This window comes from Siphateles boraxobius, unplaced genomic scaffold (assembly GCF_051911475.1).
Source record: "Siphateles boraxobius isolate OS27281-9 unplaced genomic scaffold, OSU_SipBor_1 41, whole genome shotgun sequence".
NCBI lineage: Eukaryota > Metazoa > Chordata > Actinopteri > Cypriniformes > Leuciscidae > Siphateles > Siphateles boraxobius.
The window spans coordinates 25,181,219-25,208,133 of NW_027509042.1; the positions used below are offsets into that span (position 1 = coordinate 25,181,219).

At 44.4% G+C, this 26,915-nt stretch overlaps 1 protein-coding gene across 1 annotated transcript in view; it reads right to left on the reverse strand.

Annotated features, from left to right (window-relative positions):
* Window positions 1–600: 600 nt before the first annotated feature.
* The window catches only part of card14 (caspase recruitment domain family, member 14), a 106,846-nt gene continuing 80,531 nt past the window's right edge, over window positions 601–26,915 (reverse strand). The window contains exon 22 of the mRNA XM_077198996.1: window positions 601–883. Coding sequence (XP_077055111.1) covers window positions 818–883 — 66 coding nt within the window. The 3' untranslated portion in view covers window positions 601–817. The remainder of the gene's footprint in view (window positions 884–26,915) is intronic.

The window sequence follows — 26,915 nt, forward strand, 5'->3', positions numbered from 1 at the left end:
TGCAGCTTTAATAAGAAAAGCTCTTTGCAGGGGGCAGATTAAAAATATAATTTCCTGACTTCAGCTTTTTTTCTTGTTGCAGGCATGCAGACGGGAAGGAAGTTCATACAGAGAGCAGAAGGTATAATAACAGAGAGATAAAGATAGCTTACACACATATGTTCACATAGACACCACCATACTAATGCATCAGTCTGAAGAAAGATTCATGCATGCAGACAGACACACAATGCTAACATGTATAAAAAACACAGATATATATTTATAAAAAACATATACACTAACTGAGACTTACAGGCATTGTAAAGCTGCTTTAATCAAAATTTGACAACATTGCTTTGATTTGTTTTCATTCTATATTCTAGCGGACCGGCTGCCTAAATGCCGCACGCACGCGCGCGCGCGCGCACACACACACACACACACACACACACACACACACACACACACACAGACACTAAATGAGTAGCTTTATAAAGATAAAGTGATAGTGCAGTGTTTACGGCTCTAAATCCTTATTTCAATCTCATTCACTGATTATCATGCATTAATATCATTATTATTTTTAATCTCTGAGCTGACGTGCATCATTGTTCAGCATTTTTTTTTTTTTTTTTTTTTTTTTGTCATAAAGGGGTCCATGGACAGGTTTGTAGTCTGCATACAGACATGTAGGCCTATGTGGTTAGTTCAGTATCAGGAATGAAATTTGGGAGAGTGATGAATGTTCTAGCTCACAGATGAGCCAAGCATGGCCACAAGGCATCTGCTCTTCCCGCTGGTGTCATCTGGAGATAATAAGCCAGTCCAGCTGGATTCAAGACCATAGCCAACGCCTGACCATAGCCATAGCCTGGCAAGGGGTTTGGAAAGATATGACCACCTGCACAGTTAGAGAAGGTGTGAGTGGAATCTGGCTGCACCAGTGGTTCGAATGAGCCAGTTGCATTGCATTAAGCCTCTTCTGAAATAGTCTAAAAGAACATGTACAACCAAGGATAATAAAGAAAGCAACCACAGCAGACAGGGAAATTACAGCTGAACTTCGGCATTCAGCTCAATAAAGGAAAGTGAGGGTGAGATCTGGCAAACTGTGGATGTAGGGAGTGTGTCTGAGACTAGATCCCCCTGCTAGTTTGATCTGCCACCTGAGGGCACTAGTGTGGTATAAGCAAGGTAACAACACACTCTGGCTGTCAGACACGCTGAGCGCAAAGTAACACGTTTCTAGTTGCACGTCTGCTGAGATGTGACAAATACACACAGCCTCAGCATGCAAGAAGGCTGCCAAAAACCTTCACTACTTTTAAGCCCAATTTATACTTCTGCGCCGTAGCTACGTCGTATGGCTGTGTAGCGCGCGTACCCTTCGGCGTACCCTGACGCGCACCTCTCCAAAAATGTAACAACGTGTCAATTATACGCTAACGCAAGCACTGTGATTGGTCATGCTAGAACCCCTCCCTCGGGTTTCACATGCTCCCTCTGCATGTGTATTTGCACGTCAACGCGGACAACGACGCAGAAGTATAAATGAAAACCAACGCGTAGTCTAGGCTAGTCTAGTCTAGGCCCCTGCATAGGTCCGACGCAGAAGTATAAATCAGCCTGTATATTATTAGCTTTTTTTCAGTTAGATTACAAAATAAAACACAAATTTTATGTAAATCCTTGGGTATTCATACCCGTGATGCACACCCCACAGAATAAAAAAGTAAACTCCTTTAATTTTTTTATATATATATATATATATATATATATATATATATATATATATATATATATTTAAAGAAAAATTCTGCTCCAGATATTTATAAGCAGTATTGTTTCTAAATATGGTCTCAAACAATGTTTTGTTCAATAGTTGTTTCCATTATGTTCATTTACTGACAATGAACTGTACAGATTACACATTGTGGATTTACTTCTTTTTTTTTAAACAAACCTTGCAAGTAAAACACAACCAAGATTCAGTCTGTGGATCAATGATAAAAAATTAGTGTTCATGACAAGGAAACTGAAAATCTTGTTTAAAACATGGTTCTTAGAAATGTACTCTTTGTATTAATGTTGTATTAATGTTATATTCATATATATATATATATATATATATATATATATATATATATATATATATATATATATATATATTATAAAATATTTATTATGCCGAACTAAGGTAGGTTACCCCCAAAAAAATTAATTTTGTTTTGGTAATGAAAAAAAAAACATTCCCAAAAAATATCTATGTTCCACAGAGAAGAGAAGAGAATTTTAATTCAGCTGCGTATGAGTGTGTGATTTGCTTATACAGGTCCTTTATATATATATATAAAAATAAAATAAATTAAAATAATTATTAATATAATTAATAGAACTTTTATTGTTAAAGAATGAAAGAACTTTTTGCTTTCTATCTGTTAATTTATATATATATATATATATATATATATATATATATATATATATATATATATATACATATAGACCAAAAAAGTGTCATGTCATTTACACCAAAATCTGAATAATTATGTTGGCTCTGACTATAATCACTAACCCCCATGTCATCCAAGATGTCCATGTCTTTCTTTCTTCAGTCGAAAAGAAATTAAGGTTTTTGATGAAAACATTCTAGGATTTTTCTCCATATAATGTACTTCACTGGGTACCAAACGGTCCAAGGTCCAAATGACAGTTTCAGTGCAGCTTCAAATGGCTTTATGTTCGTGACTCTCCTGTTCGATCTCGTTCATCAAAATGACAAATCTTTTTTCAAGTCATTTCGTTCATTCAACGAACAAAATAAACAAAATGACTCGTTCGAAGATTAGTTCATTTTGATGAACCAGTTCGAACAGGAGAGTCACGAACGTGCATCACAGAACAGAGCAAGGCGAGCATTTGTGCTTATAAAACTACAAGCATCAGTCAGTTTCGTCCTATTTCACTATTAAACGTCTAAGGTAAGATATTCTTCAGCATTATTGCTCAGAGATTGTCAACCTACCTATTAAAGCATGGCTTCATTGACACTTCAGTTCAAAAAGCAGGCATTCCAGGGTTCTCAGGATGCTTAGAACACGTCAATGTTATCTGGCAACGAATTCAATCAGTTAAAAAGGAGAGGAAGGAGCTCCAGGTGACATTCCTGGATTTGGCTAATGCATACGGTTCAGTGCCACATGAGCTTCTTTGGGCAGCATTTGATTTTTTCAGCAGGGATGTGATTTTTCCAGATTAATCCGGAATTCCGGATTTTCCGACCTGAAAATGTGACCTACGTGAATCATGCAGATCTGTAAAAAAAATAAAAATAATAATAAGGGGGGGTGGGGGGGGGGTGAAAGCTGTCGGAGTGAAAAGGAGAGGATATGAGGACATAACAGGCTGACGTGCGTACAGATTTGCGTTCAGCTTGTTCCCCTGCTCAATTTCGTACCTCAGTCGCTATCGCGCTACAGTGGTATCGTTGTCAGTTGACAAGAACATCGCCGTTAGGCCACCAGTAGGGCTGGGCGATATATCGATATAAAAAATATATAGATATATTTTTAAATGTGATATAGAATTAGACCATATCGCATATATCGATATAGTTCAAATTTGCGCTATGATCCTTGCTCCAAGCAAGCTGCTGACTGCTTTTGTAGAAATATGTATATCGTGCATTCTATCAGTTGCAGTTCTGGCGCCTCCGTCTCAACAGCATTAGTGTACAACGCGACAAATAGCCTACTCACATCAGATATTAACGTAGCGAAACGGGACACAGCACTTCACTGAGTTCATAAAAGTTCATTGTTTGCATGTGCTTTAAAGAGTTGGTTCGCACAGTAAAGAACTTATCTGAAGCAGCAGAGAGGAGCAGCAACTGGCTTTGGTTGAGACGGAAAGAGTCTGGCTGGCTGTAAAAATTTGATGAGTCTGTTGGTTTATTTGTATAGTTAGCATAGTAATTACAGTTATTGCGTTCCTGTGTATTTTGCGTGAATGAGGATTGGTGTTTGGACAGATATTGTGTTTTGCGGTAGTATGCCATACGGAACCGTTGCCACTGACCGCTTTAACGTCCGCAGTGGGGCTCGACAGCCTTAGTCAAACGGGTTGGCGCGTATGGTCGGGTTGTGGAGAGGTTGTGAGAGATTGTGGTTAGGTCAAAGGAGCAGCCTCAGCAGCAGGAGGGATGTAAAGGTCAGTAAGCTGGGCTGAGTTGAGTGGGGGACGGAGGGGGGTGATTCTGGGACGCCAGAGTCACTGTCAAGCCCTCTTGAGGTGTCGTGGGCTAGTCGACGAAACACTGAGGACGGAAGGTGCCCATTTGAAGACCCTAGAGATGTCCCCTACTCGGCTCAATTCAGAGGGTTGTCATGAGGCGACCGCACTGTGGTTGCAGCTGTTGTGTGTGCAAATACACTGCAGCTATTAAAACAAGACAGAAGGTGATTCACATCACCATTTGGAAAGAAGCGTAAATGGATGGAGAAGCATAGGTTACTGTAAAGCTACGTCTTAGTTGGTGCTTATGTTGGCGAAAGCCGAGTACAAATAAGCATGAAGTTTTAACATCTACTCTCGTGTAATGGAAATCAAACTTTTTTATTTATTATTGAAATGACCGATCGTTTCGCAAGATAAGACCCTTATGCATCATCTGGTGTCGTTTAAAGCCATTTGAAGCTGCACTGAAACTGTCATTTGGACATTGGACCGTTTGGTACCCAGTGAAGTCCATTATATGAAGAAAAATCATAGAATGTTTTCATCAAAAACGCCTCGGTTACGTATGTAACTCTCGTTCCTTGAGTAGGGAACGGAGACGTTACGACGGATGACGACGAATGGGGGTTTCGCTTAGAACACCTATCGACTTCGAGTATTACAAAACGAGCCAATAGCGATGAAATGCCATGGGTCTGCGGAATTTGCATAGCGTATCTCCGCCCCACCGCGTGGGTATAAAAGTAGGACGCCGGCAACATGCAGATATGTCTTCGGTGAAGAGCCGAGACTAAACTCAGGCATCTACCCAGCGGTACAGCGGAAGTGGCAGGGAGACGTAACGTCTCCGTTCCCTACTCAGGGAACGAGGGTTACATACGTAACCGAGACGTTCACTTTCGTAGTCACTCCGAGCTACGTCGGATGACGACGAATGGGGGTCCCCGTGTAATCACGCCACTTCACAGCTGTCTTCCAGTGCCCAGCGTAAAACTGAGATCCCTGTCGTAAGACTAGCAAGGACTCCTATTTAACACAGGAATACCAAGGTACACTGGGGAGCATATTTAGAGGAAATATGCAAAATATTGCCAGCCCAAACGGGGGGGACTTAGAGAATACACATATGACCCGAAGGATGCATATGGAGAACACTGGGGTGTCCAGCCGCAGGTGGAATATTTCAACCCCAGGGGTGGCAAGGTGGCTTGCCAAGGGAAAGACACATGCTCAAGGAGGCTTACAGTGGAAATACACATGTGGGGGTTACTCAGGGGAGGAACCATGCACACGGAGGCACCTAGCCGACGCACAGGCAATAGACACTGGTGCCAGCGTCAACAGTGCTGGAGGGACTCAGGGCCTCAGGGCCTCAGATAGGAGGCTCACCTGAGGAATATATCGCACGTATCCAGTCCGTAGAGTGGAATGGCGAGCAAGCGAGACATCTGAGCGGGTCCAATACTAGCTGGTAGAAGCGAGTACATGAGAGGACACTGGCTCCACTCAGAGATTATAGAATCTGGTGAATGAGTTAGGTGTCGCCCAGCCTGCAGCTCTGCAGATGTCTGTTAGCGAGGCGCCATGCGCTAGAGCCCAAGAGGACGCCACACTCCGGGTGGAGTGGGCGTTCACACCAAGGGGGCACGGTCGACCTTGCTGCTAGTATGCCAAAGCAATGGAGTCCACTATCCAGTGAGACAACCTCTGCTTGGAGAGAGCCTTTCCCTTCAGCTTCCCACCATAACAGACAAAGAGCTGGACTGAGGTCCTGAAACACTGTGTTCTGTCTACATAGGTGCGGAGAGCACATACTGGACAGAGCAGTGCCAAGGCTGGGTCTGCCTCCTCCGAGGGCAGCGCTTGCAGGTTCACCACCTGGTCCCGGAAGGGAGTAGTAGGAAGCTTGGGCACATATCCAGGCCGGGGTCTCAGGATCACGTGAGAGTAAGCCGCCCCGAACTCAAGGCACGCTTCGTCAACAGAGAATGCGTACAGGTCCCCTACCCTCTTGATAGGGGCCAGTGCAACCAGGAGCGCTGCTTAAGCTCCACTGATTGCAAAGGCTCAAAGGGGGAACGAGAGGAGAAGAGGAGGATTCAGTCTCCTCGCTCCTCTCAGGAACCTGATGATCAGGTCGTGCTTCCCCACGGACTTACCTTCTACCAAGTCATGGAATGCTGCAATAGCGGCAACATAGGCTTTGAGGGTGGAGGGAGACAGCCTTCGCTCCAACCCTTCTTGAAGGAAGGAAAGCACTACACCGACGGAGCATCTCCGGGGGTCTTCTTGGCGAGAAGAGCACCAGCTGACGAAGAGGTTCCACTTCAACGCGTAGATGTGTCTCGTGGACGACGCTCTAGCGGAAGTGAAGGTAGCCACCACCACAGGTGGTAGGGTACTCAAACCTGCCTGGTCCCGCCCAGGAGCCACACGTTGAGGCTCCAAAGATCGGGACGAGGGTGCCTTTCATCGCCATTGGCTCGTTTTGTAATACTCGAAGTCGATAGGTGTTCTAAGCGAAACCTCCATTCGTCGTCATCCGATGTAACTCGGAGTGACTACGAAAGAGAACGACTCATGTTGTTCAAAACCTTTATGAACTTATTTCTTCTGCTGAACACAAAAGATGATATTTTAAAGAATGTTGCTAACCAGACAGATGACAGCACCCATTGACTTCCATACTATAGAAAAATATATATTAAGTCAATGACTACCGTAAACTGTCTGGTTACAAACACTATATAAAATATCAACTTTTGTGTTCAGCATAAGAAAGAAATTCTTTCAGTTTGAACAACATGAGGGTGAGTAAATGACAGAATTTTTTTTATTTTATAACTTTCCTTTTACATAGGGTCTTACAGTTAAAGTAAGGCCGTCTAACTCGATCCAATGGCGGTATTCGAATTAGCGAAGGTCTTTGCGTATTACTGTCTTTTCTCGCGGCAAAGTATTTTTGGTTAAATTCAATACATTTTTTCATATGTATATACTCGTTATTTCATCTGACTCCATAAATGAAAAGGCTTTAATGATATCTATGCATCATTAAATGTGAGCGAATGTTTTACTATTCTTACTATTCTATACTATTATAGACTATACTATTCTTTACTAACTCTTGAATGAAAATAATGTCAAAGTCAATTAGAATAATCAAATGTCACAATTTAATATGTCAGGTAAATGTATCATTACAATTTCATAATCAATTGAAAGATAATCAATGCAAAACACAGATTAAACTCTAGAACAAAGAGGAAAAAGTTTACCCGACAAGAAATGCGTGAGGCTGAGAGTCTCGCAACTCGTGAGGCTGAGAGTTCTGCAGAGCAGAAATCCTTGACATCTTTATCCTTAATGATATCATTAAAATCCATTAAAATTCATTAAAATCCAGTCACTGTTTTAATAATCGAGTCATTCATTCAACCGATTTGTTCAAACGGCTGTTTGATTCAACGAAGAAGCAAACAAGGAGTCATTTAATCATTAAATGAATGGATTTGTTCAAAACGCGGATTATTCAGTAACAAATCAACACTATCAGTTTCAGAGATTGTTTCTGCTGTGGTTTCATTTTGGAATTTTCATCGGCGAAGTGACGATAAACATAAACGTAACTCTCAATGTTAACTTATTGGTCAACTCATTTATTGTTGCATAACATATATCATATTAGCAACTGTGCTGATATTTGGGGAAAACTGCGGTTTTACTTGTGAATATATCACATCATTTTATATTAAGTAATATTACAATAAGACAAAAACTCATCAGGGCAAAAATGCCCATGTAGACCTTGGATATTGGACCTTGATGTTCGTCAAAAAAAAGTAATTCGGCTTTTTTTTTTTTATAATATAAAAAACGTGGAAGACCCCGTGGAAGATTTTTACACGGGTGAGTGGTGGGAGAAAAAACACTGACATTCTGGATTCAGACTGCAATAAAATCACCGACTAGCCCCTATAAATATTGAAAATACCTTACGATCCACGAGAAACAATTACCATCCAAATAGTGCTTAACTCATTAACTTACTTCAGCTACTTGTTTACCTTCTTCGACTTATAAAACACGCAGATCGGTGACGACGCAGGAGGGTGAAGCTAACTGTGGGCTGCTGTCGCTGCATTTGGGGTCTTCCACGGTAACGGATGAAAGTGAACCAAAGTATTTAGTTAGTTTAGGAATTATTGCATCCATTTTCTGTCTTTCGAGTTTGTTTTTCCTTTTTTGTGCACCACTATCACTTTTTTTCATAATTTTTGCACTCACAGAAATAAACACTGGTTCAGGAACAGGCGCTGGCTCCGGCTCAGGTACAGCAGACACTGGCTCCAGCTCTGGAACAGCAGACACTGGCTCCAGCTCTGAAACAGGTACTGGCTCTGGTTCAGGCACTGGTTCTGGCTCTGGAACAGCAGACACTGGCTCCGGCTCTGGAACAGCAGACACGGGCTCCGGCTCAGGAACAGCAGACACGGGCTCCGGCTCCGGAACAGCAGACACTGGCATGTCTAGGATCCGAGCCAGACACTCCAGATAGTCCAGCATTGCCTTGGTGGCCAGACGAATGGGCATCTCTTGATCTGTCTCAGACTGGGCATACGGAACGTGAACAGTCTCTGACTGGGCAGACGGGACGTGAACAGTCTCTGACTGGGCAGACGTGACGTGAACATTCTCTGACTGGGCAGACGGGACGTGAACATTCTCTGACTGGGCAGCTGGGACGTGAACATTCTCTGACTGGGCAGATGGAACGTGAACAGTCTCTGACTGGGCAGATGGAACGTGAACAGTCTCTGACTGGGCAGACGGGCTGTGTCTCCTCCTTCTCCGGACCACCGGAACAGGGATCATCTCCCAACTACCTCCTCCACTCTGACCTCCACGGGACCCGCGAAACTTGACCAACCGGGTCCCCTTAAAAAACTCCCTTCTCTCCCGCTCGGTGGCTGGAGAAGAGATATTAGAAAACATACCGCTGGATCTGGGTTTGACGGAGTCCTTCTGTCACGATCCACACTCAGGAAACAAAAGGCAAGAACCAAAAGCAGTAGTTTATTTGAGGGTAATCCAAAATCGTAAACAAGTCCAAGCAAGGGTCAAAATCCAAAGGCAATCCAACATACACAGGAAACAAAACAAGAAGCAAGGAAACCAGGACATCAGAAGTGGTGTGATAAATGCAAGGACTCCGTGACACACACTGAAACAGACAGGGTTATATACACAGGGAATTGTCAATGATAATGGGGAAATGGCTGAGTGAACTAAACTTCTGTATGAAAACAGGTAATGGCAATAAAATAATATATAAATAGCAAATAAAAATAAAATAAATATAGCCTTGCAGTATAAAGATGTTTCTCAAAACACACACACACACACACACACACACACACACACACACACACACACACACACACACACACACACACACACACACACACACACACACACACACACACACACACACACACACACACACCCTATTGCAATCACTTGTACATCAATGGCAAGTTTTATTTCGCAAACAGTTCCTCTCTCGTCTGCCACATGTCCAGCCAGGCTAAACAACAGACTCTGCGCCGAAACCCCGCTTCACTGCTGCTCACGCGACGCTCCTGCTCCACGCTCACGCGCTGCGCCTGCTCTCGGTGTGAATGCACTCATTGATTAACATGCACGCCGGGCTGCTCACGCTTGTGGTGTGAAACGGCCATAATTCACGAGGTTTCCTACATGTGCGTTCTGTGTGCACGTGTGATGCTGATTTTGCACGATGTTAATCATGCGGCGCCCGAGTGCATTTGACCAGCAAAAAAAAAAAATCGGCATTTGTCAGACTGACCGGCCGGTCGCTGATCATGGCCGATCACGTGAAAATCGGCCGATTCCGATCACCAGCCGATCAATCGGTGCATCTCTAGTTTAAACAAATTTGGAAAAAACTTATTTTTGGGGAATTCTACCTACCCTGCCTTTAAGATAGACTCCCCTCACTGCTCAAAACAGACTTTTTGTTCAGAGCTGAATTCTGTATGCTGGCAAATCCCTTAATTATAACAAACAAAGTGTATATATTATGAAAGATTCATTGTGTAGTCAGCTTCATTGATAATAACAGAGATGTGTGAGATCGCGATGAACTGATGTCAGCTTTAGGAAGGTTTAAGGGAGCGCACTTTGTCCGCATTCAGTCATGCCAAACCATGCACGCAGTAGCCTGCTTGATTTTATGTTATAACAGTGGTTTGTGTGTTAATGCTTTAATAACACATAATTTAGAGCATTTATGCTGTTGTGTATAATGGCGACACGTAGGCTAACTTGAAAGTATTTGGAGGTGCAGAACAGAAGAGGAGGAGGAGAAAGTAACATAGAAAGTAGTTGAGAACGTCAGTTATAACGACCCTGTCGACCCACGTATTAAAATGGTCGGGTTTAAATCGGGCTCGGGCTCATAATTATAGTTAATGTGTCGGGCCGGGCTCGGCCACAACGTGCACGGGCTCGGACACAACGTGCACGGGCTCGGGTAGGGTGGGGCTTGATGTTTTGGGCCCGATCTAAGCTCAGTTCAGCATCACTTAAGATTAAACATTAAAAATAGCACTCATATTCATGAATGAATGTGTATTATATTATTAGCCTGCTAATCGCTAGTAAAGCTAATTATTAATTAGCCATCATGCTAGGTAAACTTGCATGAGTGCTATTTTTTAATGTTTAATCTTCAGTGATGCTGAACTTGCTCAGCCATCTACCCATCGAGTTGTGTGTGTGTGTCATCATCTTACCAGTGTTGCCAGATCTCGCGAGACAAATAAGCAACCAGGCCCGTGAAAACAAGCCCAAAACAAGCGACTTTTTCTCATAGACAGCAAAAGAGCTTTTTTTAAAGAGCCCCCATAGGTTCCGGGAAGAGAATAATAAATAAACTGTGTGCACAGTTTTACAATCCGTGGGGACGGATAGTTTTAAACTGTGGGTACAGATTGTCAATTTACATCCATTTGGACAGATTGGTAAACTGTGCCCAGTTTTGTAAAACTGTGCACACGGTACAGTTTATTTTTCTTCTGTAATGAAGCTTGGCTGTCCATCTAGTGAAAAATGTTGGTACTGCGGACAAATAAAATCTTACTGAAAGCTCATTTTTTGAGATATCAACCTAAAATTTGGAACATAACTTCTTCAGATTTTTGGCTTACATTTTCTTGCAGTTTTAGAGTAAAATATATTTTGTAATATATATATTTTATATAAAATATAAATAATTATATTTTTATATTGTTCATTTTCATAAACTCAAACTTGTATAACTTTTTTTCTGTTTCACTTACATAATTTCATAATACTTCACTTCAACAATAATTTGGCAAATGTCTTCTTTAAAACAAGAACCACCAATTACCACCATTTAAGTTTGAATAGTGATTTTCATGTCTATGGGAAAAAAGAGGGAGTGACAGTTAAAGGGTTAAACGATATTAAACTATAATATCTATATCTAAAATATCTAAAATATAATTAATATATAAAAACTCTCCTACAGTCCAGTCACCATCAGTCGCGACTCGCACGTATTTTCGTTTAAACGTCACTCACTGACGTTTTCCTAACCAGAAAAAAACGATTGCCCTGCTCTGCCTCTGATTGGCTAGTACTCATTGCCATCTGAGTCAGAGCCAATTAGAAGCAGGATGTGGGTGGGAAAAAAAATCTGTGTATAGGGAAAGGGGAGAGACAGAGGGAACAGGCAAGACAAACTCCTATGTTTAAATAATATAGAAAATATCTGCTTGACAACGAGCTGAGAACAAGCCCAAAAAAAAGGCGACCCGCGACTACCAATATTTGTAAGCGGCTTTACAGAAAAACAAGCCCTTAAAAATAAGTCGCTTATAATAAGCGGATTTGGCAACACTGCATCTTACCCAAACATTGGAGTGTCCGTGTTCAACTAAGGCAGAGACGGCATCTATCTAGGTGAACCGAACGCGAACAATGGTGTAATGATTCAGTTCGACTCCCAAGACAAGACGATGCTCACCCGACTGGCCAATAGGAACGTTCCAATAGGAAAAAAAGAACGTCGCCCCGCCCATGACACAATTTTCACAGCTTAAAGGGTAACTAAACCCCTGGTCAAAGCCTGACTCCACCCACTGGCAATATTTGAAAAATGCTGGAAAAGTGGGCAGAGCCCAGCGGAGATAGAGGCGACGAAACGAGGGCGGGGCTGAGCGGGGGGGCGTGCACCTGAGACCCTCAGTGACAGCTGCTGTCAAACTAGCTAAAATGGAGTGACGCAAGTAGCTTTGCAACAGAGCGGTCATTTGAAGTCGAGAACTTTTCTCCCCAACCTTCACCTGAAGTGGAGGAGGGTGAATTGTCTGTGGACACCAGCTCAAACTGCGGTCTTGACTCCCGCATCGCGATCGGCATCCAATTATTCTTATATTCAGTCATTTTGAGGTAATTTTTTCCAGGATTATTATTACTATTACGTTCAATATATTTTGCTGCTATGTGAAAAAAATAATCAGCAAATCGTGCCGGCGCGTTTGTCGACACCAGAGGATTAACTTTAGCCTAATAAGAAGGAACATAAATTGTGATTAAAAATATATGCTCACTCACATCATGACGCCGCTGCGGTGGTGGAGTTCATGCAGGTATGAAGAGCAGCGTTTGGCAGCGCGAGCTGTGTGGAGAAGATCATTTCCACCTCCATTGCGTTGGAGAAGCAATCCCACGTAAAATGCAGGTTGCACACTGGAGCGATAGGCGAGATTAACTACCTAGGCTACACAAAATAATCTAAATAACTATATAAATGCTATGCTAACTAGATGCTAATATATACAGTATCTATCCTGATCGTTTTCAATACTTGTAATTACAACTCCTGACTCGCTACAGTAGTTTTGACAGAACCAGATGCTTTTATACCAGGGGCTGCCAAGGGCGTGGTGAGCTTGCACCAAGGGCGTGACCGAGTGACGTCAGAGAGTATTCTACGTCAGAGAGTACCCCTACTGCAGGAGCTTTCCGTTTAACCTGAAGAGGGCAGCACTCAGACGTTTTTACACCATATATTTGAAAATTAAAACACTTTATACCCAAATGTCAAAAAATGTACTCTAATCAATGAACAGCATTTATGAAGCTCCATTCTTACAGATAATTAACTAAAAAAAAGTTGTTTTAGTGTTTAGTTACCCTTTAAGCAAAATCCTGACACGAGAGCAAAAAATTGCATAGAGAGAAAAGAAATGCGTTTTGAGAGAAACACTTTTTTTTTAGAGAAAATGTTTTCACACTGATAGCAAAAAATATATATTTGAGATTTTTTTCAAAGTATTTTGAGAGAGATTTTTTTCTCAAAAATAATTTTTACAAATTTCAAATTTATGTTTTTTTATGTTCTATGAGAAAATACTTTCAACTTTTGTATAAACTTTTTTAGTCTCAAATATTATTTTTTGCTATTGGTATGAAAACTTTCTCTCAAATAATCTTTTTTCTCTCATGAAATGCTTTTTTGCTATCAGTGTGATAACTTTTTCTCTCAAACTTTCTTTTTTCTCTCTCAGATCATTTATTTTCTCCCATATAATAAAGACACATTTCTAGCTCCATAGTGCAGCCGTGCACTTAGTTTAAAGGGTTAGTTCGCCCATTTAAGACATGAAGTTGTATGGAATCCTTACCAGCACTATAGTGCATACACACTGACCCACTCTGTAGTCACCTCCCTGGTCAGAGTTTTGGCCGCTGGAAGTTTTTCAAGAAAGTACTCCCGGTTAGTTTCCAGGGCCTCAAAACTGTGCGTTTTTACGTGGAAAAACTATTTGCGTTTCAAAGCTTGATTAATTTAACACACAAAAAACACGCCGGTCAAAATTCATACCTCAGTTCCCTTTCGAGAGGTCTCTCCTATTGCGTAATGCTTACGCTATGGGAAAACTCCTTTTCTCGAGAAATATTGAAGTCTTTATGTAAAACGCATTGCAGCTGCACAGCATACAGCAATGAGCGAGGCAGCTCGGTCATTGGCTGTGCTGCGGCAACTTGCACGAACCAATGACGGGGCGACTCTGAACCCGCTTCCAATGAGCGTGCTTCACGTCCACGCGCGTCAGAGCCCGCCAAGATGGGCGTGGCCAAGGGCTATTTATTGGGCGCCCCGTCGTCTGAGTTCTTTAGATTTAATCTCCTTCAGCAAAGAACCTTCTCTTCGCTGATCCTCCGGATTTGTTGGAGTCTTTTCGCCGCCGCTGCCGTCGACAAGCCTACAGCAGGACTGCTTCGAGGACGCCGGCGCCTTCAGCCGCCTTCGATCGCCCTTCTGCTAAGCCATCCGGCGCGCATCATCACTATATCCTTTTCAAAGCTTTCAGTGTTCGCCCCCGCGACACTTTTTCTAAAGGATAAATTTTTCAAGGCGTCAAATGCCTTCCTGCGCTTCGTGTCGAGGCCCTCTTCAAGACGGGGATCGTCACATCATTTGCGCCCGCTGCCTGGGACCGGACCACGCAGAGGCTGCCCTTACTCGAGGCGGATGTCCCGAGTGTGACGCCCTGGGCCTCACCGAGCTGCGCGCTCGCTTCGCCGTTTTCACCGCGAAAGAGCCCACCTCTTCCGTGCTGCCATCTCCTCTGGTCGAGCCGCGAAAGAAAAAACGCCGCTCACAGAGGCTGCCGGAGCTTCACCGCCACCCGAAGACTCCCCGCCGCCAGTCCAGTTCACACAGGCGGACCAGCACCCCTCCAGCGGAGCGATGGGGCTCGTCTCGTTTGGCGCGTCAGGGGATGACGAAGATAAGGATGACAGTTTTTCCTGTGATGCTGCATCCGACGACTGGCCGGGCTCGTCCTTCGACCCCGCGCCTTCGACATTAGCGGGCACGAAGGCGGGCTCCAGCATGGACTCAGAGATCGTCTGCATTCTCTCCAAGGCCGTGGAAGACCTCGGGCTCGATTGATCTTCCCCGGAAGAACCCGCCCGCAGCCGACTGGACGAGTGGTTCCTGCAGGGGTGCCGACAGGCCCCTCGACAAAGACCCTCCCCCTTCTTCCCGGAAGTTCACGACGAACTCACGAAGTCGTGGAAAGCCCCGCACTCCGCTCGCCTGAAGCCTTCTTTTTCTTTGTCGCTCTCCTCCGTGGACGGCGTGAAAGAAAGAGGCTATGAGGGGACTCCACCCCTCGAGGAGGCTGTGGCCAATCATCTGTGTCCACCCTCCAACGCTGGATGGAAAGCTAAAGCTTCTCATCCCTCGAAGCCTTGCCGGTCCACTTCAGCTCTCGCCGGTCGCGCATACGCCGCCGCCGGCCAAGCTGCATCAGCGCTTCACTCTATGGCTGTCCTCCAGGTGTTTCAAGCCAAACTTCTCCGCAGTATGGACGAGTCTGGACCCGAGCCTGAGGCATTTAAGGACCGTGTTTGTGTTTGGAGCTCCGTCGAATTGATTCATCAATCCTTGCTTTTCTTCTTTTCAACTAATTTTATAAACAAGCACTTTCTATTTTTATATCATGGGAACTTATCCTCGCTACTATTCCTTATAAAAAACAATCGGATTACTTTGATATCGCTACTTAGATCCAACTTTGCGAATCTCGGCTACTAGCCTTTAGTCCGCTAGCATTTCACGCGTGGCCTCGCGCCTACCGACCGTCTTATTTTACACCCGTTTCACTGAAAGGATACAGGTTATATCCAGCATTTCACTCCTAAATTAGTAGTGATATTGATAGTATCACTACTAATTTACTGTTCATCTGTTATAATGGCGAACATATCGGATGTGTGTCTAACGTTACCTCTGAGTGCAGGTGAGGACACATTCGAGCGGATTTCGGTACGATTGGAGCTGGAATCGGTGGAGAAACAGATCCGTGGTCTGCTGGAGAAACAAGCAGAGCTGCGGGATCGGCGATCAGCGCTTGAAACGTCACGCGCCGATGCTCATAAGTCAGTGGTTAGAAACTTTTTGACTCCGACTTCGTCTACTCCGTGCGTTTCTCTGCCCAGGAGGACGCGATCATCTCTGGCATCATTCACTCCGGCACCGACACAACACCATGGACCCTGGGTGATCCCACAGCAAAAGACACGAGCCAGGACCAGAGCAAGAACCTCACCGCCCCTCCCGGTCTTCGAGATCTCCACCCGGAACCGCTTCTCCCCCCTTCGCGAGTCGGAACGCGACGACGCCGTGATCATCGGCAGTTCCATGGTTCGTCATGTCCGCGCTACCTCAGGTAAGGGTACGGTGCGCACTCACTGCTTTCCTGGTGCTCGTGTTCTTGATGTCGCCGCACAGGTTCCCGAGATCCTGAACGGTGACGAGCGCGTCGGAGCTGTTGTGCTGCATACGGGAGTGAATGACATCAGGCTGCGGCAGACGGAGGTTCTGAAGAAGGACTACAAGAGCCTGATCGAGACGGTACGCAGCACAGCGCCTGAGGCAACGATCATCGTGTCTGGACCGCTTCCCACGTACCGACAAGGACAGGAAAGGTTCAGTAGATTATTTGCACTAAATGAATGGTTAATGTCATGGTGTAATGAACAGAAACTGCTCTTTGTAAATAATTGGAATCTGTTCTGGGAGCGACCTAGGCTCTACCGTGCTGATGGCCTGCACCCCAGCAGAATCGGAGCGGCTGTTCTGTCGGACAACATCTCCAAGACGTTACACACCATATGACTAGAAAATCAAAGTCCAAATCACAGTCTTTGCTGTGCCAAATTAATTGAAATAAGTAGTGTAGAACATTATATAGAAACTGTGTCTATTCCTCGTTTAGTGAGGCCATATAATAAATCTACTGTAGGATCTAGGGAAAATCTTATTGTAATTAAACCTGAAAATCTAAATATCAGTGAACAAAAACAATTTCTAAAACTAGGTCTTCTAAACATTAGATCGCTCACACCTAAGGCGGTTATTGTAAATGAAATGGTCACAGATAATAGCTTCGATGTACTTTGCCTTACTGAAACCTGGCTTAAACCAAATGATTATTTCGGTCTAAATGAGTCCACTCCACCAGGATACTGTTATAAGCATGAGCCCCGTCTGATCGGTCGTGGCGGCGGTGTTGCAACAATCTATAGAGATATTCTTAATGTTATTCAGGAAACAGGTCACAGGTTTAATTCTTTTGAAGTACTTGTACTAAATATTACGCTCTTAGATGTAAGAAAGAAATCCCTATTATCTCTAGCCTTGGCTACTGTATATAGACCTCCAGGGCCCTATGCTGATTTCCTAAAAGAGTTTGCAGAGTTTTTCTCAGATCTATTGGTCAATACCGATAAAGCAATAATTGTTGGAGATCTTAACATACACGTAGATAACACAAATGATGCGTTAGGGACTGCGTTTACAGATTTATTAAACTCTTTTGGGGTCAAGCAAAACGTCAGTGGTCCCACTCATCGTCTAAATCATACACTAGACTTAATTATATCATATGGAACCAATCCAACTGATATAGATATTATACCGCAAAGTGACGATCTCACTGATCATCACATGGTAACTTGTATAATACGTACTGCTGAAATTTGTCATGTTGCGCCACGTTATCGACCAGGCAGAACAATCGTTCCAACCACTATAGATAGATTCTTAAATAGCTTACCTGATCTATCTCAGCTGCTCAGTGAACCCAAACAAACAGATGAACTAGAGGAAATGACTAGCAGTTTGAGCACCATTTTCTCTAGTACATTAGATATTGTTGCACCAATTAGATTAAAAAAGGTTAGAGAGAAAACTAAAGCACCTTGGTACAACAGTGCTACGCATGTTATCAAGAGAGAAACTCGTAACTTAGAGCGTAAATGGAAACAAACTAATTTAGAGGTCTTTAGATTCGCGTGGAAAGACAGTATGTCACGTTATAAAAAGGCTCTAAAAGCAGCCAGGGCTGAGCATCTCCACAAACTAATAGAAAATAACCAAAATAATCCAAGGTTTTTATTTAACACCGTGGCTAGACTAACAAATATACAGACTTCACCAGAGCAAAATATTCCGTTACAGTATAGTAGTAATGATTTTATGAACTACTTTAATGAGAAAATAGAAAGCATCCGTAACACAATTGTAAATGTACACTCTTTTATGGTGTCTTATGATTCAGCCTCAATTATCGCCCCTCTGGAACAACTACACCGCTTTACAACTATAGGACAGGAAGAGCTAAATAAACTTATCATTGCATCGAAACCAACAACATGTTTATTAGATCCAATACCCACTAAACTACTGAAAGAAGTGTTACCTGTAGTGGAAGAGCCTCTTCTCAATATTATTAACTCGTCTTTATTTTTAGGTCATGTTCCAAGAATATTCAAGCTGGCAGTAATAAAACCTCTCATTAAGAAACCGCAATTAGACCCAAATAACTTAGCAAATTACAGACCCATTTCAAATCTTCCATTTAAAATACTAGAAAAAATTGTGTCCGCTCAATTGTGCTCTTTCTTGCAAGAAAATGAGACATATGAAAAATTCCAGTCAGGATTCAGACCGGATCATAGCACAGAAACTGCGCTAGTTAAAATTACAAATGATTTACTTTTAGCTTCTGACCAAGGCTGTATCTCAATACTAGTTCTACTCGATCTAAGCGCTGCGTTCGACACTATCGATCATAAAATACTCCTGGATCGACTACAAAACTACACTGGTGTTCAGGGACAGGCATTAAGCTGGTTTAGATCGTACTTATCAGACCGTTATCATTTTGTCTGTTTAAATGGGGAAAAATCAAAGATAACGTCAGTAGACTATGGAGTGCCGCAGGGATCGGTGTTAGGCCCTCTGCTATTCTCAATATATATGCTCCCACTTGGTAATATTATAAGAAAACATGCAATTAATTTCCACTGTTATGCTGATGACACTCAATTATATATTTCATCACGGCCAGATGAAAACACTAACTTATCAAATTTGACAGAGTGTCTCAAAGATATAAAATGCTGGATGACGCGTAATTTCCTGCTACTAAATTCAGATAAAACGGAGGTATTACTTATTGGTCCAAAAAACTACCCACAAACTAACTTACAATACAACTTTAATATAGAAGGATGTCTAGTTACTTTATCCACTACAGTAAAAGACCTGGGTGTTATACTAGACCGCAACTTGTCTTTCAAAAATCATATTTCATATGTTACAAGAACAGCCTTTTTCCACCTTAGAAACATTACAAAGCTACGTAACATGCTATCTGTTTCTGATGCAGAAAAGTTAGTTCATGCATTCATGACCTCGAGACTAGATTATTGTAATGCTATATTAGCTGGCTGTCCTGCATCCTCAATAAACAAGCTACAGTTAGTGCAAAATGCAGCTGCTAGAGTTCTTACTAGGTCAAGAAAATATGATCATATAACACCAATTTTATCATCTCTACACTGGTTACCTATCAAGTTCCGTATCAATTACAAAGTACTATTACTGACCTATAAAGCCCTAAATGGTTTAGCTCCTGTGTATTTAATGGACCTTCTATCGCCCTACAATCCATCACGTTCTTTAAGATCACTAAATTCGAGGCTTCTGGTCATTCCTAAGGATATCTAAGTCCACTAAAGGAGGAAGGGCGTTCTCACATTTAGCTCAAAAACTCTGGAATAGCCTTCCTGATATTGTTCGAAGCTCTGACTCGCTGTCCCAGTTTAAAACTAGATTAAAGACGCATCTCTTTAGCCAAGCATTTACATAATGCTTACCTTTTATAACACTGCTGAATCAGATCAAATGCATTTAATATTATAAAACTTGAAGAGTCTGTAGGTTATTTGTATAAGTTGCATAGTATTTACAGTCATTACGTTCCTGTGTATATTGCGTGAATGACGGGTGGTTGGGTAGATATTGTGTTTTGCGGTAGTTGGTATGCCATACGGAACCGTTGCCACTGAACCTGCATTAACGACGACAGTGGGGCTCGACAGCCTTAGTCAAACGGGTCGGCGCGTATGGTTGGGTTGCGGAGAGATTGTGAGATTGTGGTTGGGTCTCAGCAGCAGGAGGGATGTAGAGGTCAGTAAGCAGGGCTGAGTTGAGTGGGGGACGGAGGTGGGTGACTCTGGGACGCAAGAATCACTGTCTTCATGTTTTTTATCATTTACGCCCGTGTTATGGAAATCATTATGAACAGCAGCTACGTTAATTATTTTCCCTTTTTGCTTTTCTGCTGTTATCTCGGGACGCGAGTCCCGAGAAAAACGGCGTTCGTCAGCTCCAGTTTGTATCCAGCCTTTCACATAGACTTCAGATACGCCAATCACAAAGCCTGTGAAGAGACGACTCAACACCGGCGATATGGACCCTCTATGGTGGACGGCACTGATCCTCAACAACTCGTCTCAACACCGGCGTGATTACTTGGACTTCCAAAAGATAGAAATGGATAAATAATGTTCATCTAAATGTTCCGATCCAATCTGACTTGTAATGCTGCCCGAATCATAAATCATGCACTGTTCCTTCGTTGGCCAGAGGAGAACTGGCCCTCCGACTGAGTCTGGTTTCTCCCAAGGTTTTTTTCTCCATTCTGTCACCTGATGGAGTTTTGGTTCCTTGCCACTGTTGCCTTGGCTTTTGGCTTGCTTAGTTGGGGACATTTAATATTCAATAATATTATTGATCTGCCTTACTTAAGGTGGACGTTGACTCAATTTTCTTTTAGAAACAAACTCTGTTATATTATTTTTATGTTATCACTGTGAAGCTGCTTTGATACAATCTGTATTGTAAAAAGCGCTATATAAATAAAGGTGACTTGACTTGACTTGACTTGACCTACGCAGCGCCACTGACATAGCGCTGCGAGCCACAAAAGCCACCGCCCAATCCATCGGCCGTGCTATGGCTAACCTGACTGTCCTTGAGCGCCATCTGTGGCTGACGCAAACAGATATGAAGGATGCAGATAAGGCGTCTTTCCTCGACGCGCCTATCTCCCAAGACGGCCTGTTTGGACCAGCGGTGAAGGAGTTCGCCGAGCGCTTCACCGAAGCCCGTAAGGACTCACAGGCTATGCGTCACTTCCTGCCCAAGCGATCTAGCTCATCGCAGAGCCGCCAACGGCCGCCTCAACAGCAGCGAGCTAAGACGGCGCCCCCCGTTTCTCAGTCCAAACCTGAAACGGATTTTCGACGCCGCTCGCGCTCTGCCAACAGGAAGCAACCGCCCGAGCGACGGGGACCTCGGCCCAGGATTGTGCTGAACCCAGAGCCTCGTAAGTCCTCCTAGCTACAGGGAGGAAAAGGGAGTGCGCGTGTCTCGCGAGAGCCGGACCGTTCTCTCCAAAACGTCTAAAGCATTACCCAGTCCCCTTACAGGCGGCTGGAAATGTCTATACAGCAGCCAATGTGCCAGCAACACAGCTCGCCCACCTGCAAACAAACGCCGTTTTTACGGCGACACACAGAAATCACATAAAGAGCTATTTTCTGCCGGTGTCATTAAAGGGTCACTTGTCCACACCGAAGTGCGCATTCCCACATATCAAAACTGTCAACGCAGTGCCAAATGTTTTCCCAGCTCAGGCTGGACGCCCCATAAATGTAGATTGTGTTTCGAACTGTTACGTATGCACCACTACACACAAGCACTGTTCCCACAGTTATAAACACTTCCCCAGTAAAAGCGGGAAGTTGTATAAGAGTAGCGCGTGTGCCCGCTGTTATGCACGCACCCCAACTCACAAACACTGTTTATATGGCCAAAAACCTCCCGCCACGAGCGGGAAGTTTTATGAAAGTGGCGCGCGTGCCTACCACAGTCTATGCACCCCCACCCATAAGCACTATACACACAGTGTTAAACATTTCCCCATCTCACTCTGTGAGCATTACAGCGAGCGTGCCTGTTTTTTGCAGCCGCTATTTTCTCGTCCCGAAAAAGGATGGCGGTCTCCGCCCCATTCTAGATCTCAGACATCTGAACAAAGCTGGTTTTTGCAGCCGCTATTTTCTCGTCCCGAAAAAGGATGGCGGTCTCCGCCCCATTCTAGATCTCAGACATCTGAACAAAGCTGTAATGATTCGTTCGTTCAGAATGATAACTACCAAGCATATCCTCGCGCAAGTTCGCCCGAGGGATTGGTTTCTGTCAGTGGATCTGAAAGACGCTTACTTTCACATTCCAATAGCGCCTCATCACAGGCCATTTCTGAGATTCGCTTTCGAGGGACAGTCATACCAGTACACAGTACTACCATTCGGCCTGTCACTGGCACCCCGTATATTTACGAAATGTATGGATGCAGCACTTTCCCCCCTGAGACAGCGGGGAGTGCGAATACTAAATTATCTCGACGATTGGCTAATACTAGCACAATCAGAGAGCCAGTTAGTGACACACAGGTCTTGGATTATCAGTCATCTAGAGTGCCTAGGTCTAAAAATCAATTTTGCAAAGAGCATGCTATCCCCCAGCCAGAATATTTCTTTTCTGGGAATAGTGCTAGACTCAGTGCAGATGACGGCGCGCCTCTCATCAGAGCGCGCGCTCACTATCCGGCGCCTTGCAACATCGTTCAGAGCGGGCGCGCGCGCCCCCGTCAAGCGGTTTCAGAGGATGCTCGGTCTCATGGCCTCAGCATCAGCTGTACTCCAGCTAGGATTGTTGCACATGCGTCCTCTCCAACGCTGGCTCAAAAGCCGTGTCCCCACCCACGCGTGGCGCTCGGGCCACTTTTTAATCAGAGCAAATCACGGCTGCATAAAAGCCCTGACGCCCTGGAAAGCTGTCGACTGGTATAAGTCCGGCGTGAGTTTGGGTGTAAACACAAGGAGAAAAATGATCACGACAGATGCCTCCAAAATAGGTTGGGGGGCCCTTTACGAGGGCAGGCCTGTCTCCGGCTTGTGGTCAAACACGGAGAAGCGCCTACATATAAACTGTCTGGAATTGAAAGCGGTCGCTTTGGCTCTCAGAGCCCTGCTCCCGTACCTGAGGGACGACCACGTCCTAGTCCGAACGGACAACATGACGGTAGTCTCGCATATAAATCGTCAGGGTGGACTCAGATCGAGCTCCCTGCACTCGATGGCCAGGGAGCTCCTCCTATGGTCCCAGCGCAACCTGCGCTCACTGAGAGCAGCGCATGTGCCAGGTGTTCTGAACCAGGGAGCGGACATGCTGTCCAGAGACAAAGTTCTCCCAGGAGAATGGTCTCTCCACCCCCTGACGATTCAGTGGTTATGGCAAACCTTTGGCAGAGCAGAGGTCGACCTCTTTGCCTCCAAGGAAAATACGCACTGCCCTCTCTTCTTTTCAAAGAGCACGGACGCGCTCGCCCAAGTCTGGCCGAGCCGCCCGCTGTATGCCTTCCCTCCGGTTGCGATGCTACCTCAGGTCATCAGTCGGATCAGGGAGGAGAAATGTGCAGGGCTCCTGGTAGCCCCACTCTGGAAAAAACAGACGTGGTTTCCAGAACTGATGCAGATGATACAATCTGCCCCATGGCCGATTCCACTGAGGCTAGATCTCCTCAGGCAGGCCAATGGGACGATCCTCCATCCCCGCCCCGATCTGTGGGCCCTCCATGCGTGGCCCCTCAACGGATTCCCGGGAACCTCCCCAGTGGAGTGTTGAGAACCATCACTGAGGCGCGAGCGCCCTCTACGAGGCGCTTATATGCCCAGAAATGGAAGGTGTTCAGTGACTGGTGCAAGTCCAGGAACCTGAATCCTGAGACATGCGAAGTACCGAGTGTGCTCGTTTTCTTACAAGAGCTGTTGGAGGCAGGCCGCACCCCCTCCACGCTCAAAGTATATGTGGCTGCCATAGCGGCATCACATGAACCGGTCGAAGGACGCACACTAGGGAAAAACTACCTAGTTGTTCGTTTCTTGAGGGGCGCCAGGAGGATAAATCCCCCACGCCCCCCCTCGGTGCCGATTTGGGACCTGGCCACGGTCCTGGACGCACTTAAGCGTGCCCCGTTCGAACCCCTCCAAACTGTGCACCTTAAACAGCTCTCGCTCAAAACTGCTCTCTTGCTGGCTCTCGCCTCGGTCAAGAGAGTGGGCGACCTGCACGCGCTGTCATCAAGCGCTACCTGCCTGGAGTTTGGACCTAACGACAACAGGGTTGTCCTCAGGCCAAGACACGGGTATATTCCTAAAGTGCTCTCTACTCCTTTCAGAGCACAGGTGATATCTTTGCCCGCGCTATCGTCCCCAGCAGACGAAAGTGACGCTAATTTACTCTGCCCGGTCAGGGCACTCAGAGTATATTTGGAACGTTCTGCCCTGTTCAGACAGACAGAGCAGTTGTTCGTATGCTTTGGCGGCCGCACTAAGGGTCTGGCTGTGTCAAAGCAAAGAATATCGCGCTGGATAGTTGATGCTATAGCGCTGGCTTATGAAGCCAAGGGCCTTCAGTGCCCCTTGGGCATCAGAGCTCACTCTACGAGAGGCATGGCCTCCTCGTGGGCGTGGTCGAGTGGGATACCCATTCAAGATATTTGTGCGGCTGCAGGCTGGGCCTCACCGTCCACATTTATCAGGTTTTATAACCTACAGGTCCCCTCATTGCACTCTAACATACTGTCGGTCTAACTATGCATAGGCTGGGGTGTGTACATGCTGAGCATTGTCTCCTCCCTCATAGAATCACATCTTTGCATCTGATGTGGAGGATTTTTCATACATGACAGTACATAAAAATGTGCTTGTGTGTGTCTTTGGACGCCCTTTGGGCCGTTCCACGTTGTCCCTTTATAAAGCCCGCCTTCGGCTGGCTCGTTGGATAATTACTTCGCTCAAAAGCTCAGGCACCGGCCTCCGGCTTAATAGAAGCGAAGTCAGCACGCACGGCGTTTTACATGGCGTTCCCATAGCGTAAGCATTACGCAATAGGAGAGACCTCTCGAAAGGGAACGACTCGGTTACTAACGTAACCTCGGTTCCCTGAGAGGAGGGAACGAGTATTGCGTAATCTGCCGTGCTTGTGCTTGGTAAATTTGCTTCAGTCGATTGAACCTAAAGAACTCCGACGACGGGGCGCCCAATATATAGCCCTTGGCCACGCCCATCTTGGCGGGCTCTGACGCGCGTGGACGCGAAGCACGCTCATTGGAAGCGGGTTCAGAGTTGCCCCGTCATTGGTTCGTGCAAGTTGCCGCAGCACAGCCAATGACCGAGCTGCCTCGCTCATTGCTGTATGCTGTGCAGCTGCAATGCGTTTTACATAAAGACTTCAATATTTCTCGAGAAAAGGAGTTTTCCCATAGCGTAAGCATTACGAAATACTCGTTCCCTCCTCTCAGGGAACCGAGGTTACGTTAGTAACCGAGTCGTTTTAATCGGCACTATTTTCTTTCCATTTCTATCAATCCGCGCTGCTGTCAACGTCAACAATGCGCACGTTCCGATCAGCTGTTGATAGCGCGACTCGCGGACAACATGTCTGACTGCGAAACTTCTGATGATGAAACCAATTTTAGCACAATTTCAGACGAAACAGATGAGGATGAAATTTATTTTAGCACAACGCCAAAGGGATCCCTTTATGAACCGGAGTATACCGATGCCGAACTTCAACAGATGGAGATAGAACTGGAAGAGAGAGAGCGAGAGACACAAGATCAAATAAAATGTTATTGATTGAAACACAAAACCTCAATTGTGTGTGTGTTCAATCAAATAGTTTTCTCAGCAAATTGTACCTATATCCATATATACTGTTTTTATATTAGAAATCTTTTCACGTGTTTTCCACTGGAGTCTAAACATCAGCTTGTTTACCGTACAGTTTAGACATGGGATCACAAAGTTAGTAAATAGAGCTTAGTGGTACTGGTACAGCAAAACTCTTTAAAATCATTTTTTTTCTTTTTCCTCCTTGGTTGGGGATGTAATCGTCTTCGCTGAAGTGAGCAGTGCACGATAATCGGTCCGTGTAGCCTACTTGTCGGCCAACGGATTTTCGTTTTGAAAGGAAAAAAACAAAAACGAAAAACGGCCGGTTTCCCAATTACCATTAGTAAATAGGAAAACAAAAAACGGAAAACAAACCATTTTTCGTTTTTTGTTTTGATATTAAAAAACGGAAAACGAAAAACAATCTCGTTATCTAATTGTCCTTCATGTGTTTATGGAAATCAAAATACGTCGTAATCCTTAATTCTGCATTGGTATTGTTCGTGACCCGGAAGCGATCGTAAGTAGTAATAAGCGGTTGTCATAGATATAGGCCGTTTCTCAATACCAACAAGTATACGCAAACTTCGGACTTGCCAAGTTCGACTCAGGAGAACGAACTCCCGAGGACGAGAGGACGGTTATTCTGCATATGGAACAGCGCGTTCTTGATCATGTCACTCAGCACGCTCTGGCTAATCCAGTTATATCTTTATGTATATTTTAGGCAACAATAAAACGAAATATGGTATAAAATACAACTCTGCCTCTTTTCATCAACAATAAAACGAAATATGTAATAAAACACCACTCTGCCTCTTTTCATTTAAAAAAATCTTCAACATATTAATGGCCACACAAATGTGTTTCAGGCAATGCACGTTGATTATCTTCACTGCATATATTTATAACAACACAAAATATAAAACACAATTTTGATCATTAAAACTGACATTTAACAAACAGAGACAGGGTGTCAT